At 37.9% G+C, this 20,511-nt stretch overlaps 2 protein-coding genes across 2 annotated transcripts in view; both read left to right on the top strand.

Moving 5' to 3' along the window:
- The first annotated feature begins 2,295 nt into the window (after window positions 1–2,295).
- LOC134803061 (zinc finger protein 62-like) overlaps window positions 2,296–20,511 on the top strand; it is a 125,911-nt gene continuing 107,695 nt past the window's right edge. Inside the window, exon 1 of the mRNA XM_063775767.1 lies at window positions 2,296–2,587. Coding sequence (XP_063631837.1) covers window positions 2,459–2,587 — 129 coding nt within the window. The 5' untranslated portion in view covers window positions 2,296–2,458. The remainder of the gene's footprint in view (window positions 2,588–20,511) is intronic.
- LOC134803323 (zinc finger protein OZF-like) lies at window positions 9,520–11,439 on the top strand. Its single transcript, XM_063776114.1, has one exon. It carries the CDS (start codon window positions 9,655–9,657, stop codon window positions 11,002–11,004), a length of 1,350 nt encoding a protein of 449 aa, XP_063632184.1. The 5' UTR covers window positions 9,520–9,654; the 3' UTR covers window positions 11,005–11,439.

The following is a 20,511-nucleotide window of genomic DNA, read 5'->3' as shown; positions in this document are numbered from 1 at the left end:
TTTTAATTAATATTAATAATGTCTATACTGAGTGAGGTTCGAAAACTATTATTTAAGCTCGTAAATAATTACGACAATGTGCGAAGTCGAAGTGTAGCGTTGTATAACGAAAAACTGCAATATTTACAACTCCTGAACAAATGTAAACAAATTCGGAGGTTGGTGCTCTATAAATATTTTGATACTTAGCATTTAGCGTATTTGGCATAGTACTTATGTATTTTTTTTGGTAATATTAATATTACGGTATTATCGAGCTAGGTCTTATTTACACTACATTTCATTTGTCGCCTTGTTACAATGGTATATAGTGAGAAAGTGTTAACATATATTATGTGTTTATCGTTGATTGTACTTTAAATAGTGGTAGAAATTATGTGAGTTGACTTTGAGTGCACGTCAACGTATATTTAACTTATATCCTTAGGTACCTTACGTGTGCACAGAAAATCGAAAATATTGTCTAGTTTCAAAACTATAATTCCTACTACATAAAGTGTGACCAGCCCAAGATTTTTTGAATTTCCCGCCAAACATTTGTGTAATATTTCAGTAGCCAGACTTCTACTCATCCTTTTCTTTTGGGTGCTAGTACTAGTGTAAGACAAAGATAGTATGATTCTCTCTGTCTATGATTGAAATGAGACAGTTCTTTGACAAACTATATTTCTCTGTCACTCTAATTAAGCCTTCATTGGAGTAAAAGAGAAAGATCCCCGCAATTTGCGAATTTTGGTATTCGCGGTAGCCCCGCAGGGTCGAATTATGCTGTTCCTCTCTAATATATGGCACTATCCCTTTCGGCTATTTAGGGTTGTCAAAATTCAAGCCATTATCTTAAGGCCCCAGTACACAATGGGCCATCGCCGGCCACTCCAAGGGACGCAGCCATGCAGTAGAATGAGATAGCAATATCACTTGCTCCCTCTAACGCATAAATGCGTCCCTTGGAGTGGCCGGCGATGGCCCATTGTGTACTGGGGCCTTTATCTGTGGTTGTGCACGCAAAGGGACGTCAAGTTGTGTCAACCGATTGCTCGGGGCAAGGCCCCAACGTTTTCTGTTCTCTTTGACGGCGCAGCAACTAGTATCATTTCTCTCTCCTCGCTCTTTTAATTAAAAATGCCGTTTGTCAAAAAAGGACAACTATACTGTTGACAAGATGTACTTCAAATCAAAGTGTTGCCTTTTTTTGGTGCATCCAGGCTGTGTATGATTGCGTAAAAACGTGTATGTGTGCTCTTTTAGGGATGTGAAAAGTCGATTTTAATCATGTTATATATCGATAAACGCTACACAGCGGCACGAAATAGCTATTAATTGAAGCTTCAATATCTTCGTTAAACATAAACATAATTGAAATGCTAATGAATAATAAATATATTAGAATATAATAAAATAATTCAATTAATGCGGAACACGTATTTTAGTAGGTATTTATGTATTTTAATTAATTATCTGAACTTCCCTCGTTCCCTGCTGGGGCGTGACGATAAAATTTGTGATCTGTACGGTTACCATCAGTTTCTCACTGACATAAACGCCGTCGAGAACGTAATTTACTTTCTATACATCCCGTTTGCACTAATACGCGAGTGCGAGCGAGATGTATAGAAAGTAAATTACGTTCTCGACGGCGTTTATGTCAGTGACAAACTGATGGTAACCGTACTGATATCTACAATAAAGAATAAAAGCGTTTTTGTTCATTTTAGGTATCGTTAAACCTTTGAAGTAATATTAAAATTGCAAGAAATGTCGATAATTTATCGATATGACTTTATCGACATGGCTACAGCAAGGTGGTGTTAAATTGTTAATAGTACACTAAACAAAAGTGGCAACAGTGACAGCTCGCTGAGGCGTCATCTAAGTATATCATATATCTATGGCTCGGGGCAATGCTGAGGGCCTACCGCCAAGCACGTTCGTCATGTTGCCTCCCTGTCACACTTAAGTACGAATTTACAAGTGGAACAGAGAAGCAACTTATCGAACGGGGTTCGCGGTAGGCCGTCTGAGCCGAGTTTGAACGAAGTCAGGAGTTTCGCACCCCTGCTGATAGTGCTTCAATTGCTGTCTGTTATCGTTACTTCGATGGCCAAGTTCGGATAAAACATGCCAAGTTTTTACGCATCACTATCTAGGGCAGCACTATTATCATATTAAAAAAAAACTAAACGTCAACGTCATGCGCTGACGGAACAATGACCTTATTAAATCAATGAAGGGATTCATGGGATGGATAGTCGGATGAGACGCCATTGATACAAGACGTGACAACACTGACAACGCCACGGTTAACGGTATCAACGCAAGCCACGCGTCCTCTTAATCTGTCCTAAATCTAAGCCTTGGTCGCTCCTCAACTGAAGTTTACAATCGACATACAGATATTTTGTGTTAATTTAGTCAATTCTGTTGTGAATGATACCCGTAGTGACTGGCAAGTAATATAATGGAGGAGTTGCATTCGTGTAGCTGCTGCCTGGTGCGGCCGCCGGAGAAGGGGCTCAAGACGCTGTATAAACATCTCGGCAAAACCGAGATCTATTACGACATGCTGAAAGACTGCTTCAATATTAATGTAAATAAGGCCACTCTAAAAATACTATTACGTTGACTACGTACCATATAACCATCCAACGTCCAGTACCACAGCTGTGGGCCGCAAGTTCAATACGTAATTAAGTATACCAATGTTCATTTTGGTTTTATTTGAATTATTTCTACCATTTCTATAAACACCCTCAAGAAAAAAAGAATAAAAATAAAAATTGTCAAAATATTTTGTCTTTGAACTAAATATTGAAAATAGTTGGGAGCTTTTGGATTATGGTTGTTTTACAATTTTTTTTGATACATAAATTTTTCTTGCCTATTGAATATTGATGCACAAGTCTCTTTTAACATTTTCACTTAATGTCTGCCTCAATTAACCCAAAATTTATACATATATTTTATAGCATATTAAACAGATTATTCAATTTCATCATCATCTCAGCCATAAAATGTCCACAGCTGAACATAGGCGTCCCCCTTATTAAATTTATAAATAAGATATTGACAATATTGTGAAATATATATATAATATACCTATATGATTATGTGAAAATAAATTAAGACAAAGAACACAAGCTACATACAGACAACACATTTAGTTATTAGTTAAAACTGTGTTATGCCACAGTCTAGTCTAGTCTCAACCTATAAAGGATTTCTTGATATGTAATATGTTTCACTGAAGTTATTTTTAAGTCTAAAATGAAGTTTATTTTTTAATTTGTACTTTGTTATGATAGATTTATTTTCTGTCCACTGAACCAGATTATTTAATATTCGATATTTTGTTTGGATGCGAAAGCAATAAAAATAAAGAAATACTACTTTATTTGTTATAAAAGATCCTTATTAGATTGAAATGGAAGGCCTGACAACGTAAAAATTATTTATTTTGATTTGGTATATCAATGTTTGAATTTTATTTTGCAGCTTGGAATGGGTAATGATGAGTGTGGTATTTGCGAGGTGTGCGTGGGGCGGCTGCGGGATGCAAATTACTTCAAGCAGCAAGTGGAGCGCTGCCAGAACGAGCTGCATGCGCGGCTCAAGGGAGTACTCTCTACTGGTAAAATATCACAAATGCTAGATCTACAGTGACTAGAATACTGGCTGGACTCTTTGTAAGTTGAACAAACATGTTTCAAATAGGAAAGATACAAAATGTTCTGTCATGAAACAGAGGAGACAGCAATGCACATTTTCTGTTCCTGCCGACCACAAATGTCAAAAAGGAGTACCTATTTAGGGTGGCAAATATAGCAACTCTCAATGCAACTCTATGAGGTACATTGTGGCGTTAGTAATGTACTTTTCATCACACTCGCTCAGTAAATGTGGAATTGCACGCAGGTTTAGCGGGAGTTATAGAAAAAGCGTTCTCCCTAGGGAGTTATGAAGTTTTTAGTGCCATAATCAACAGTTTTTTGTCTTTATACTTAATTTTTGTATCGCAAGTATGATGAAAAACATTGTGTGTAACTCGGGGCGTAATAATATTGCAAACTCGAGTCTATAAATAGCTCCGGCAAGCCGTCGCGATTTAACTTACTCTCGTATGCAATATTCAACTTACGCCCCATGTTGCACAATGTACTATTAAAGGGCCATCAGCACAATAGATCACTACTTGGTTGATGTAGCATTTGGAAAGGCCCACAACACCATAATAATAATACTAGATATCGTGGATTCAAAAGTATGTATGTAGATAGAGTGGTATAAAGGTTGGGCTGAAATTACGTTGATAGTTGATTTTTTCTTGCTTTTGTCTTTTACTAAATAACATTAAAAATTAAAACTACAATTATTTTACTTGTACTATAGTTCGTTTTTTTAGCATTAGAAATAAGGTAAACAATCTTGATGTGGCTTTTAATTGAAAAACACGTTTTAAAAATAAGTCACGGCAAATATGTAACAATTATGAATCTAATACAATCATTTATATTCTTCTGCTTTCATAAGTACATAATAGTTACTGATTTTTAAAAAGCGTTTTTCAATTAAAAGACGTCAAAATCGCGTACCTTCTTTCTAATGCTAACAAAAACGAACTATAAGAAAAACTAACTTTCTTGAAAATATGCCCCTTCAGCTTTGATACACAAACCCACATGTTTACGAAAATTATCAACAATATGCAGCAGTAACATGCTCTGTCAACGTAGTTTTGGACCATACAAATATAGGCACATATCTAAATACATAGTTCTGTGTTCTCTGTGGCTAATGACATGGTAACCTCACTTAGATGTTTCTTTTCTTAAAATTAGTTTAACATTAGTGTGGATCATTACAGTTTAAATTCAAATATTTATCTTTGCTTCAGGTGACAAGTTCAAAATTAAGCTGGAGAAAGCGGGTAGAGATGAGACCCCCATACGTGAGTATATTCATTGTTAAACAATTAATAAGGATTCTAGACAAATACTATACAAGGGGGCAATTAAACATGCAGTATGTAATGGTTGAAATATTAATAACTTTGTCATTACTTAATTACATTCATTTTGGATATAAGATCTTTTCTGCGACTACTGTTCTTTATAAACTGAAAAAATGTCATAAAATAAAGATAGTTTATTATTCAAGTAGGCATATTACAATGAGCTTATGAACGTCAAATAAAGCTACACCGGCTCCAACCCTATACTAAGACAAAGTGACCAAGGCCTCCAGTGCCCCAGGCTGGAATCAAACCAGCATCCTCTGCTATCACGGAAGGTGCCTGTGCCATTCGGCCACCGGACCACAGCGGCATAAGTCGAATTTTTCCAACTATATGCACTTCTTACTGAAGGCTTATGGCGCCCCTGGCCATCCCTAAGGTAGAACAGTATGGTTCGACCTTCTAACTGGATCATCTCAGGATCAGATCACTTTTTCTTAGTATAATTTAAATCCCCCCTCCATTGGAGGAGGGTATCCCAAATTCCCAATACGGGACCGGCAACAAACTCGGCGGGACACATCTTTTCAAAACATTATTACATCTGATCTGATTGATTAAAAACCCAACCTACCCAACCCAAATAATCATTGCACCACTGAAAAAAGTAGTAAAATGATTTTTTTCATTATTAGAAATAGATGGTACTAGAAGTGTGACGGGTACTGACACACTTCGCAAACTATGTAACTTTTATTAAACAGCTTTTTTACATATTGCTTTTCAGATTGTCTGAATTAGGTTACATGTATAATTTATGCGATTTGTAAAAAAAAAATGCTTTTCATAGCTTGTGACGGGTAGCCAACACCTTGTGGCGGCATGATCAAAACTACTACTATAGGCACGTTAGAAAATTATTAAAATGAAAGAACAATTAAAATTCGAATCAAACTTATTGATTCCTAAAAAATATAATTCATGACCTTTCCTTTAGATATTAGAATAGTTTTATTCGTAAACACACAGACAATAGACATACATAGAAAAAACAGTGAAAAATAAAGTGTCACGGTCACGAAATGGTCACAAAAAATAAAATAAAAAAACATAAAGGAAAGAAACATAAAATAAACCGAAAAATAGGTTACACACATTTTACACAGCTAAAGCCCGCTCCACACTCGTGCGCGAATCGCGGCGCGAAGCCGCGAACGCGAGTCTGGAGTCGATTTCGCATATCAGCGAACTAGACTCCACCCGCGATTCACGCGCATAGTCTGGAGGGGGCTTAATACAAAAAAAAGATACAACATGACATAAGTAAATACATGACAGTAGAATTAAGTACACGGATTAACCGATCGAACTTGTACCATCCGGTCAGGTCATATCGTGGATTCGTGGCGCGACACTAAGCGCGCATAACTAGCACCAGCGGTAGCTACAATAGCGATGTGATATTGATTTCAATGGATCTATATCTGAATCCCTAAAGTCTTTTCTCCTATTTTTGCATTCCCTAATATTGTTTGTCATAATGATCAGTTGTTCTAACACTCGTATACCCTAATTTTGGTTTCCCTATTATCGAATGGCCGATATTTTTTTGTCCTAATATGTTTTTCCCTAATGGCACTTTCCATATTGAGTATTTATCCTAATGTTATGTAGCATAATTCTTTTTTTGCCTAATTATTGTTAGGCCTAAAAATTATATATCCTAACCATCATGTTACCTAATTTTACTTAGCCTATCGTTGCTTGACCTAACACTCGTATGCCCTAATTTTGATTTCCCTATTTGGTTTCGTTTTTAAAATGCTCGCAGTTCCAACCTAACCTAACCTAACCCACTTTTGTGGCAGCAGTTCGTTTTTGCGAGGATCACAGTTCTAACCTAACCTAACCCACTTTTGTGGCAGCAGTTCGTTTTTGCGAGGATCACAGTTCTAACCTAACCTAACCCACTTTTGTGGCAACAGTTCGTTTTTGCAAGGATCGCAGTTCTAACCTAACCTAACCCACTTTTGTGGCAGCAGTTCGTTTTTGCAAGGTTCGTATTTCTAACCTAACCTAGTTTTAACAGCAGTTCGTTTTTACAATGGTCGCAGTTCTAACCTAACCTAACACACTTTTGTGGCAGCAGTTCGTTTTTGCGAGGGTCACAGTTCTAACCTAACCTAACCCACTTTTGTGGCAACAGTTCGTTACCATTCATTATGGAAAGTAATTGTTATGATAATTGATCAATAGGAAAAGTAACTGTTATGAGAATTGATAATTAGGGCAATAGCCATTAGGTCAAAACAGTTAGAGCATATTATTTTATGCCAAACATTGTTAGGGATTTCGAAGAATATGGTAAAAATCATTAGGGATCTTGATAGTTATGGTACAAATGCTTAGGACAAATGAGTCTTAGGCTAACCATTACATTATGGAAAATAATCGATATGACAATTGATCGTTAGGGCATGTGCCCATTAGGACAAACCAGTTAGGGCAAGTGACTTTAGGACAAACGTTGTTAGGGATTCAGAATGACACCCGATTTCAATATAAAACAGTTTATGATTTCGTCATCTGTGGGCGCAGCACGGTTCCATTTTTATCGTCTATCACTATGCGCGTCCCTTTCGCACTTACATACTTGTTAGAACGTGACAGGCATGGTGACAAGGGATAAAAACGCGACCGTGCTACGCCGCCTGGGGTGTCGTTTTCGCTGGAATGGCCCTTTTATATATTTATCTTTGACTTGCTTTGCTTATCGATAGCAGGTTTGTCGATATTTCATACTGTCAATCTCTCGTTTTTGCTAGAAAATGTTCTAGCGGTCTAATAATAAAAGTTTGTTTTTTGTGCAGGCGATATCAAGCTGGAAAAGTCAGACGTGACGTTGGCTGATGGCGAGGTTGTATCAGGTGTGTACTCACTCACTCAGTCAAGTAAGCAGTAAAGTGCATCGATGTACTCTACTGTAGCAACAATACGGTTTTCTATTACAACAGTAAATGCTTTGGCACTAAGCGTTGTAAAAGCGTAAACTAGTGTTGCCTTATTTTGCCTTGATATACCCCAATTCAGGCATTTTACCTGTCCAACGACCCTCTACAATGATTTTACGAAGAATTACTTAAATAGAGTCAAGGAATAAACTGTTCTTTCTTATTTAAGTTATTTTATTCAATCGTTATTTTACAGTTGTTCAGGAATAATACCTACTTATAGTATAGAATTAGTTATTCGTGTTATTTTCCTCGAAATAACTGATAATTTATAGTCTTAAAAGAGTTAGTATTTGAACTTGCAAATGAAGTTTCGTAAAATTAAAGCCAGCGCACAAATTAAAAATTATTTATGTTTTTCATAGATACTAGGGTTTCTGGTTTCTCGACCTTTTTTATTTCTCGAGGCACAGGAATTCTCGACCAGGATTTCTCGAGTATCTCGAGAAATTTTGAAAGTTTCAAGAACCACCATGTTATTTTCAAGTTTTTGATTTATTACAAATCAGACTCATAGGAGGGTGAGATCAATAATACAAACAAATGATAAATTTTTAGTTACCATAAATTACACTTACCTAATAATCAAAAATTTAACCTAAAAAACTATAGGTGGGCCATTTTATTTAAAGTTGTCCCCTACACTTTTTTTTCAAAATTGGGTTTTTTTATGTTATTTCTACTCAGAATCACGAGCTCTTTCTATCCTAAGAGGAGAAAAAAGTGTCTCAAGGTTTTTTTTTCATTCCGTTACCAGTTTTTCATAGAATTTGTATGGCGGTTTCGGAATGGAAAGATCGAAAAGTGTATGGAAATCTTGGGACACTTTTTTTCTCCTATTAGGATCAAAAGAGCTCTGATTCTGAGTAGAAATAACATAAAAAATCCCAATTAAAAAAAAAGTGTAGGGTAAAACTTTAAATAAAATTGCCCAGGGGCAGCATTCGCACGCGCCAACGGTGACATTCCATAGTGTATTTCTTTAGGTATTTAACAAAATGTAAACAAACCACAATATGGTATTTTATTAGGCAACAATATTAAAGTCAATTAATTTAAATCGATGTGACAAACTTACAGTTTTACTACGTAATATTAATACTTACTCAATGTTACAATGAAGCTGCTAAAATTGTGCTATTTTGCATAGGAATATATCAGGTAGATTTGAATTATCAATAGTAATTTAGATTTATAATAGTTTTTCATTTCAACATATGAAAATCGGTTCAAGCCTGAATGATAGGGGACGGATAAAGGCAGGTTGGCTCACTAATAAATGTTTTAAGTACCTGAAAATGTCAAAAAAACCTTCTTTACTTTATGTATTTTGGCTACCTAAAGAAATACACTGTGTTATACGCGTGATTTTTTACTTACCTATAACAAAATATTTATTTCTCGAGTTCTCGAGGCATTGAGTTTTTTTTCCCGTCTCGACGAAGGACAAATTTCTCGAGATTTCTCGCCTCGAGAATTCTCGAGCAGAAACCCTAATAGATACTAAGTACTTGCTTCTAAGATCGGACATTCTTTCTTATTATTCCAGTGGCCGTATACTCACACGTGCCGACAATCGGTCGACCGGGGCCTTCAGCGAAGCCCGTATCTAAGGTCACCAGCCGCGGTAGAGTGGTCGAATGCGACATATGCCACAAAACATTCGATACTAAAAATGCAAACACCAGACTCATGATCCATCGCCGCTCCCATACTGGAGAGAAGCCTTACGCGTGCAAAGTATGCGATAAAAGATTCGCTCAAAGGAGCCACTTAAACACACATAACGCGTTCCACATGAAAAAGTTCAGATTCTCCTGCGAACTATGTAACGCGCAATTCGTTCAAAAAAATCAATATGATGTACATATGCGGGGACACACAGGCTCAAGACCGTTTTCGTGTGAAAATTGCAAAAAAACATTCTTACAAAAAGGCCACTTAACCCGTCATAAAAGAAAATGTGATCCTATTCATGTAGAGCCAGGTGAGGTTACATGGAAACTAGAGTATTCAGATGAAACTGTAGATTTTACATGTGATATATGCAAAAAACAATTTGCAGACGAAAGCGCATTCAAAACTCATAAAAAATCTCATTCCGGTGATTATCCGTTCACTTGCGATATTTGTGAAAGGAAATTTAATACGCAATTTGCCTTGAATAATCACAAATTTGACCACTCGGGAGGGAAACCTTTTAAGTGTGAAAAATGCAATAAAGGTTATACATCAAAAAGTGCTTTAAATATGCATTTGAGAGTTCACACTGAGGATTACAAGTATGGGTGCGACGTGTGTAAGAAACGATTTATACTAAAGGAGAATTTAAATGTACATATGCGTGTACATACGGGGGAAAAGCCTTATACCTGTGCAACATGCGAGACGAAGTTTCGCTATAGATATAGCTTAAAGAAACATTTATTAGAGAAGCACAATCAAGTTATGGACAAACAGTTCCGTTGCGGTAAATGTGATAAACGATTTGCTCTACAGGGGAGTTTAGCTAAACATATGGAGAGACATGCCGACAAAGAAATAGAAGATAAAGCGTTAAAGGAAGGGAGGAAAGAGTACATGTGTGAAATATGTAGCAAACAATTTGCATCGAAAGGTATCTTAAAAAGTCACAGAGAGACACATAATGAAGAAAAAGCTTTCGAATGTGAAGTATGTCATAAGAAATTCAGAAGGAAGAAGGTTTTGCAAGACCACATGAAGGTGCATGAAGACTTTAAACGGTACTCATGTGATGTGTGCGGTGTACAGTTCAAACATAAATCTGCCTTAGCAGTTCATATTCGACGAATGCATTCAACAATTAGGCCACATACTTGCGACATTTGTCAAAAGGGCTTCAAAGTTCTTGCAGGATTAAAAGAGCACTATCGTGTACACACTGGCGAGAGGCCATTCGCTTGTGAAATATGCTATAAGAAATTTCAGCGCCATAGTGCAGTTAGGAAACATCTTATCAGTGTCCACCACGAGAAACCTAACAGATTTATTAAATTAAAACCATCGAATAATTTATTATAACTAAATCAAAAGCGAATCGTCGTGTAAAAGAGGAAAAAGAAAATGGTAATAGTATTGTTGAATACTATAGTTGTACCTTAGCCATTATGTATTTGATTGTTAGGCCACGGACTGGAGACAAGCGGAAAATCAAGACCATGTATACATTGCGCTCATCCAAATTTATGAACGGCTTTGATTTGCCGCGCGTCGCGTCGCTTGCGTCTAGTCCTGTTTATATCGTGTAAAATTGTATGTAAGTAATAATTGTTATTTACGATACAAGTGCGAATTACATATGGCCCTTTATCCCTTTAAATTTTCGACGTAGTTACGTAATGCTTATTATAGCACCTGGTGTCGTAATGTAGCACCTGTACTGTAAAATATTAGTTATTTATGATATAAGTGCGGAAAATAGGAAATTCGAGGCCAGTGGAGACCGAAGGGAGTGTTTTAAATCGCCACGAGTTGCGAATTACCTATTCGCACGTGTATCGTACAACGTTTTGCAGTACGTGTCCCAAAATTCAACGATAAGCTGGCACCAGAAGATGGACCTGCTCATGACTACTCAAGGAAAAAAAAGAAAAAATGGTATTTTTAACGACCATGTCTACAATTTTTCAATTTTTTTTTATGATTTTTCCTGGAGTAGTCATGAGCAGGTCCATCTTCTGGTGCCAGCTTATCGTTGAATTTTGGAACATGTTGTATATGGCCCTTTAAACTTTTGACAAACGCACGGAAAGTGTTATTTCCCGCACTAGTGCGGGAAAGTAGCACCATATGTACTGTAAAGGTAATAATTTTTATTTATATAGACAACAGAGAAGAGATCGCGATAAGACGGTCTGTTGTTAACCTCTTCTTGTGTTGCTATATTCATTCTAATGTCTATATTCATTTAATTAATTGTATTATTTTCTATATTGGTGTGTGCAATAAAGAGTATTTGTATTTGGAGTTTCCGAAAATGACTTGCTTTAAAATATTATTAGTTATTTGGATTTGAGAAATATTTTGATTGTTGTAATATTTTTTTAGTTATGATATTGTAAGACAACTAACATAAGACAAAAGATTAATCATAATCAAGAATAAATACATGTTTGATTGATTGTAAACCTTTTTATTTCACTAACCCTATAATTTTTAAGGTTTCATAGTCAACTAGGAACTCTTATAGTTAATATCTACAATATATACATGAACAAAATAATAGTATGTACGTCTTCTTTGTCGTATCTTCATGGCAGCAGGACGTGACAAAAGTCGACTCTCCTCACCAGTGCTTTCCATGCCGCTCGATTTTAGGCCCTCATCCATTTACCTAACCTGTAATGTGGGTTGAGTTTCTGACGTAATGAAGCCTGCCTAACGTGTGGCCATACGTCCGTCCTTATTTTTTTGCCATGCGAAAAAAACTGCAAAAATTAAATTCAATGACATTGGCCCACGTATAGGTACCATACTTTACACTTACCATTACCTGGGCTATAACCGCGAAAATCGAAGTTCGTCAACTACGGGCATTTTTCTCCGTCACTCTAATTACGTTTTTAATGAGAGTAAAAGAGAAAGATCCTCGCAATTTGCGTTTTTCGGTTTTCGCGGTAGGCCCCCAGGATCCTCGGCAGAAGATTCGGTGCCTTCTTAATGGACGCAGCTTGTGTTATTAGCTTTGTCCCGTCCCAACTGAGCCCCACCGTAACTGCTGCTGGTTCGGCTTCCGAGTATGCAGGTAAGCAGAAACATACAAAGTATTCTCGTTCCGGTCGTACCTGCCGGCCTAGCCAAGGTGACAATCGCTTGCGCTACCACAGAATAAATAATAGTACTACAGTACAGAAAGGAAACTTCCTACAAAACCGAATTTTGACAGCGGGTCGAACCATGCTGTCCCTTTCTAATATATGGCACTATCCCTTTCGGCTATTTAGGGTTGTCAAAATTTAAGCCATTGTCTTATCTGTGGTTGTGCACGCATAGGGAAGTCAAATTGTGTCAACCCTAGTAATTGCTCGGAGCAATGCTGAGCCGAGCGGTGCCGAGTTTGGCCGACGTCACGAGTTTCGCACCCCTGGCGCTACGACAACGAAACGTTTTGTGTCTCTCTATCACTATCTATTCCATATTAGTGCAACAGTGTTAGAGTTTCGTTCGCTACGGAGCGTAAGCGATAAATTGGCATGGTGGCTACGCAGCCTGGTCCAAAGGTAGGGGAGCCCAAGAGGGGATTTTTGTGTTTACTCGAGCGCGTCAGATTAAGATATGAATGATATCTTGCTACCCCGTGTAGTCTACCTTTACCCCTTTTAGCCATCTATGTTGAGTCCTTGGTTAGTGGGGGGTTCAACAAATCGTAAAGCAGATTGTGGATTTGGTCATATTAGTCCAAATTAACGCTATAATTGTGCTATTACTAAATCTGATAATTATTTGCACGCCTATCCTTAATCTGACGGTTACAATGTAAAAATTAGGCGTCAAACTTGTGTTCGTCTTATTAAGAAAATGCCTACAAATAATAAGTGTTATATTAAGTTATAGAAAAAATATAGCATTACCGTGGACAAAAACGACCAAACCCACAAACTGCTTAACGATTTTTTTAACCCTCCACCAACCTCCCGAAATTGAAAAAAAATTGTAGACGCTTTCCGACTCGCTGAAAAAAAAACTTTATATAACTTTTTTTTCTTCTTATCATCTAATATTTCGATTCCAATAGGTCGGTATGACGCTCGAGTAAATCCCGATTTAGCATCGTGGGCTCCCCTACTACAACAGACCTTGGCAATGTAACAACAACTCTACCGGTGTCAAGTAGACGTTTTGGCCGGCTACGGTTTTATGAACTAGCAAAGTGTGTATACCTTCGGGTCAAATCTTGCAAGATAAATTAGACCCATTTCCCATTAATCGATTGAGATGAAAATTCAAAGGTCTTTATTGATAAAAACAAAGAAAGAAATAAACAAACATAACAAAATTTAAAAACCTACAGATAAAAAAATTGAGCCAGATCGCCGTCAACAGGCACGGTCTTATATAACTTCAAATACATATGTAAGTATTGTAAGTTGAGTGACAATGCAATATTATGGTACAGTCACAGAATAATTAATAGTACTTACTACCGTACAGAAAGGAAACTTCCTACAAAAACGAAGTTTGACAGCGGTTCAGGGTCGAATCATGCTGTCTCTTTCTAATATATGGCACTATCCCTTTCGGCTATTTAGGGTTGTCAAAAAGCAAGTGATTATCTTATCTGTGGTCATGCACGCAAAAGGAAGTCAAGTGGTGCCAACCCTAACAATTGCTCGGAGCAATGCTGAGCCGAGTTTGACCGAAGTCAGGAGTTTCGCACCTGGTACAGTCAAGTCTAAAAATATAGATACGGACAAAGTGCCAAAATATGTAGGTACACACTACTGATTTTTTTTTATAGATTTACCAAGCATTTATTTAAAATCATAACTAATACATACATACATAGGCAAAGGATTAGATAATACATAGGTAGGGTAGATAAGGGGTTTCAATCGATGTGTGGAAGGGCGGCACCGTCGTCGAACCCAAGCCACCTGGCAGTGGACTTAAGAGCGCTATTACATTTCGGCGTTGAGCGAGTTTAGGTATTTTACGCGCTGCGGCAGGCCGTGCGAGCTCAGTACGCCGATCCCTTCTACCACACTCGCACTACAATGATGGATTAAACATTCTTGATCCTTCGCGAAGCATATTGAAATCAACCATAACAACACTAACTGTACTTAACTTTTAAAGTTCTAAAACTGTTATTTGGTAAGTACGAAAATACTAAATGCAGTGCAAATGTACATAGGGGCTGTTCATAAATTACGTCATCTATTTTTGACGATTTTTGACCCCCCCCACCCCTCAAATCATCCAAAAATCAAGCTTCGGATGAATCTGTTTCCTCCTACGTCATGTTACCATCATCCGATGTCCAGACCCCCCCACTCCTCCCATTTGAAACGACGTAATTTATGAATAGCCCCATACTTGTACTTATGAAGGTATATTACTCGAAAGAAATTATAGGTACCTACTCGCTTATTTACATGTTTCGTCATTGCATTTGGTACCTATAGGTTGTAAAGTTTGTATCAACGAGGGTTTAAAAACGAACTGGTACTGAGGATCTGATGATGATTAAGGTGGTCACGGATACCAATCAACCATGTAGTAACATGATTAGGCTCGTTTGATTCGTCTCAACAAGATCTTTGACACTGAAGATACACAGGGTCTGATGATGGAGCTTGAAGGTGGCCACGGGTACCAGTCTATCATGTAACTAAACAACTTCGTGTTTGGGCTCGTTTGATTCGTCTCAACAAGATCTTTGACACAAGACAGTACTCAGGGTCTGATGATGGAGCTGGAAGGTACCATTACCAATCAACCCTGCAACTAAACCACATCGTGTTTAGGATCGTTTGATTCGTCTCAACAAGATCTTTGACACTAGGTGATACTCAGAGTCTGATGATGGAGCTGGAAGGTGGTCACCGGTACCAATCAACCATGCAACTAAACCATTTCGTGTTTAGGCACGTTTTATTCATTTCAACAAGATCTTTGACACAAGGTAGTACTCAGGGTCTGATGATGGAGCGCGAAGGTGGCGACGGGTACCTGTCTGTCATCATCAGCTCCATCATCAGACCCTGAGTAGTATCTTGTGTCAAACATCTTATTGCGACGAATCAAACGAGCCCAAACACGAAGTGGTTCAGTTACATGGTAGACTGGTACCCGTGGCCACAGTCCAGCTCCATCATCAGACCCTGAGTACTAACTTGTGTCAAAGATCTTGTTGCGACGAATCGAACGAAGCCAAACACGAAGTAGTTTAGTTGCATGGTTGATTGGTACCGGTCACCACCTTCCGGATCCATCATCAGACCCTCAGTACTACCTTGTGTCAAAGATCTTGTTGCGACAAATCAAACGAGCCCAAACACGAAGTGGTTCAGTTACACGGTAGACAGGTACCCGTGGCCACCTTCTAGCTCCATCATCAGATCCTGAGTAGAGATGTGCGCCGATGGCAAAATCATCGGCGGCGGCGTCCGATGATTTTTTGACCGGCGGCGGCGGCGTGATCGGCGTGAAATCGGCGTGGCATAATTTTTGATACTGCATGAGAACGTGGCTGTAGAAACTCTACATTAAAGCCTTCTGAGTATTTACTAGGCTATCCAAAACATAATTATGTGTGTTTTCTAAATTATTGCCGAAAATTATATCCCATCGTGTCACTTGGCAACCATTTATTACCAATACCAACCTAACGGTTACTAACGGTATGTTTAAATATTAAAATAAAAAGGATACTTTAAAACGCTACATTTTAGTCAGTATTTTTATTTACTTTGTAAGCAGAATACAAATAGAACACAAAAAAAATTATTTATATGTTAAGTCTTAAATCTATATTGACTTTTCCCGGCCGCTGTCGCCTGAGTCGCCTCACCTAGTACGTACTAATGATTTGTTACTTATGACTTTGTTACGAAATAATGATGAACTACATACTTTACATTTGTCTGAACTGAAGTTTAACAGAAATGTATGTTAGAATAAAGATGTCATCGTTTTCGAAAGTAAACTCTCTGGCAGATTGATTCGCTCAAAAGAATGTATTTGAAGTGTCGCGTTTTATGGAATATTAAGGTCTACTTTGTTTTCTTTACTGCTAGCTTAGTGATGATACTTGGTGATTTAAGTTCCTATAATTACGTATAATTGTTTAGGCAAGTATAGCTTATTACGAAGCTTTAACCTGAATTTTATATTTTTGATTGAAATATTGTTGTTAAGTAAAAGAAGCTGATAATCACCATAAAATTACTAAGAATTGATCGTGTGTAATTTTAAATGAAATTGTATATTATGTGATAAATAAATCAAATCATAGCTATCATATGATGACCCTTATGCGTGTCACCAGCATCACACGAGAAATCATAAAATACGCAATTATAATCGTGGTGACAGCTTGCTGGAGATTCTAAGAAGAAAATAGCATGTTTATGTCCTAGGATATGAAATGAACCTGCTATTTTCTTGACTTTAGTTTACTGATTAAATTGACAATTGACTTTTGATGTAAAACAAAATGCGTTCTACAAAAAAGCTGTGCGATAAAATATCAAATAATAACCTGAGATCCAGAAACTAGATCTTGTTTAAATTAACGCTAAATCGTTATCACAGCTAACACCGCAACAACAAAAATGATGCTAATTTGGTTCACTGGCAACTAATAAGTGAAAAAGCATAAGGATCTTTAAATGATACCCTCTGACACTATCTACTCCCTATTCAACATGGAATAAGACACGATAGGTATCAAAATTTCCCACGCCGATTATACGCCGGTCAAATTTATCGGCGGCGGCGGCGTGGAAAAATCGTCGGCGGCGGCGGCGCGGCGGCGCGGCGCACATGTCTAATCCTGAGTACTATCTTGTGTCCAAGGTCTTGTTGAGACGAATCAAACGAGCCTAAACACGAAGTGGTTTAGTTGCATGGTTGATTGGTACCGGTGACCACCTTCCGGCTCCAACATCAGACCCTGAGTACTATCTTGTGTCAAAGATCTTATAGAAACGAATAAAACGAGCCTAAACACGAAGTGGTTTAGTGGCATGGTTGATTGGTACCGGTGACCACCTGCCGGCTCCATCATCAGACCCTGAGTACTATCTTGTGTCAAAGATCTTGTTGAGACGAATCAAACGAGCCTAAACACGAAGTGGTTTAGTTGCATGGTTGATTGGTACCGGTGACCACCTTCCAGCTCCATCATCAGACCCTGAGTATTATCTTGTGCCAAAGATCTTGTTGAGACGAATCAAACGAGCCCAAACACGAAGTGGTTTAGTTGCATGGTTGATTGGTACCGGTGACCACCTTCCGGCTCCATCATCAGACCCTGAGTACTATCTTAAGTCAAAGATCTTGTTGAGACGAATAAAACGAGCCTAAACACGAAGTGGTTTAGTTGCATTGTTGATTGGTACTGGTGACCACCTTCCGGCTCCATCATCAGACCCTGAGTACTATCTTAAGTCAAAGATCTTGTTGAGCCGAATCAAACGAGCCCAAACACGAAGTGGTTTAGTTGCATGGTTGATTGGTACCGGTGACCACCTTCCGGCTCCATCATCAGACCCTGAGTACTATCTTGTGTCAAAGATCTTGTTGAGATGAATAAAACGAGCTTAAACACGAAGTGGTTTAGTTGCATGGTTGATTGGTACCGGTGACCACCTTCCGGCTCCATCATCAGACCCTGAGTATTATCTTGTGCCAAAGATCTTGTTGAGACGAATCAAACGAGCCCAAACACGAAGTGGTTTAGTTGCATGGTTGATTGGTACCGGTGACCACCTTCCGGCTCCATCATCAGACCCTGAGTACTATCTTAAGTCAAAGATCTTGTTGAGACGAATAAAACGAGCCTAAACACGAAGTGGTTTAGTTGCATTGTTGATTGGTACTGGTGACCACCTTCCGGCTCCATCATCAGACCCTGAGTACTATCTTAAGTCAAAGATCTTGTTGAGCCGAATCAAACGAGCCCAAACACGAAGTGGTTTAGTTGCATGGTTGATTGGTACCGGTGACCACCTTCCGGCTCCATCATCAGACCCTGAGTACTATCTTGTGTCAAAGATCTTGTTGAGATGAATAAAACGAGCCTAAACACGAAGTGGTTTAGTTGCATGGTTGATTGGTACCGGTGACCACCTTCCGGCTCCATCATCAGACCCTGAGTACTATCTTGAGTCAAATAAATACATATAGAATGTCAGGTCGTTTCAAATATTTTTAATCCTGTCCGGTAGTTTATTAAACTGTACCATTATAAATTATAATACTATAAAAACGGTGCTAGGATCAAAGTCTCTCGTTGCGGTTTACACGCACACAGTTACACACAGTATAGCGTTTTACACGGCGCCCGCCGCACACAATGATAAAAAACCTCGTCGTCGCCGTTGAAAATGTGCGGAGCCGACCGACACACGTCCTGCCTCTACAAGCTCTGCCGCGGCACTGAGCTGGCGCAGCGCGCGTCATCGGTAATATAGAGTAGTTTTCAAAAAATTGCCAAAAAATTATAGTAGAATTTCATAAACACTAATGTATACCAACAGTATAAGCAAACGTTGCAGATTGCTTGAGTATGAAAATGACTTCGATATTAAGTAGATTTTCGTAGGAATTGACACTTGTTTCGGAGAGAAAATCGAGTTCGTTTTACTTTGATTTTCTCTTTCTCAAAGGTATGTAGGAAAAATATAGTTTGATATGCCTAAAGTACAGGGTATTAGTAATACAAAATAGCCAGGTTTAGCAGAGTAAAATTCTCAACATTTCCAAATAAGAGCTCGCCATTCAGTGCTTCACGGGGTTTTTCGGAAACGACCATCAGAAAAAAAATCATTACTAATTTAATAAGTCCTTTTTCTAATATTTACAACGATATTTATAAAGATAAGAAGACGCTTTTACTGGAACAAGTACTCATTGTTTCTAATAATGAGCGCAAAGTCCTGAATTTCGTCGACTAGTATCATCAATTTTGCATTATTTCGACTTTTCTTGTAAGAGCGCTCTTAAACCGGTGGCGTCTGCCTCGGAAAATTACACTACTGAAAATTATCTTAGTCTCAAAATTAAAAGTAAAATATCAGTGTTATCTGCATGGTAATAAAAAATAATACCCCCATTATATGAAACGGAGTGCCATGCCACTACTAATGCGTTTTAAGTTCAGCTCTATAACTGGTATGTAGTTGTAGTAGCGAACCAGTAACATACTACATATATGTAGATATTAGGTACCTATAAATTAAAATGTTAACAGAATGGGGGCCGATTTCAAATGAAAGAAGCGCCTGGCGTCCGTGGCTCGTTGGGTGGACGACATCCGGAAAATTGCGGGTCACTTCTGGAAGAGATTAGCCCAGGACCAGGACAAGTGGCGTACTAGAAGAGAGGCCTGTGCTCAGCAGTGGGCGATAAAGGGCTGATATGATGATGATGATGAAATTAAATAGACACCAAAATATGTGCATTTTATTTATTAAACATATTTCGTACAACAGATTAAATAAAACAAAATAAACTTAACTTACATAGTTGATGTGAATGAATAACAATGGCTACAAATATAATGACCACCAAAAAATACTTTGGTACCCTAAATAAAAAAATCATGCTTACCAAAAAAAATTACTGAACACCAAAAAAATAAGGCCTAAAAATACAAAAGTACCACCACTTTAATTACGACTGCACTTCAAATTGTATTCAAATACCAAATATATTGAATGATCACCAAAAATCATTAATGATCACCAAATCTTGAAGACCAACTTAATGCGATATTTTCACCTAAATAAACCACTATGATTACCAAAAAAATTATACATATTACCAAATAAAGTAAACTGATGCCAAAATTACTAGCCCCTC

The sequence above is a fragment of the Cydia splendana genome, chromosome 26 (genome assembly GCF_910591565.1).
Source record: "Cydia splendana chromosome 26, ilCydSple1.2, whole genome shotgun sequence".
NCBI lineage: Eukaryota > Metazoa > Arthropoda > Insecta > Lepidoptera > Tortricidae > Cydia > Cydia splendana.
This window is presented reverse-complemented; position numbering and strand designations above follow the sequence as displayed.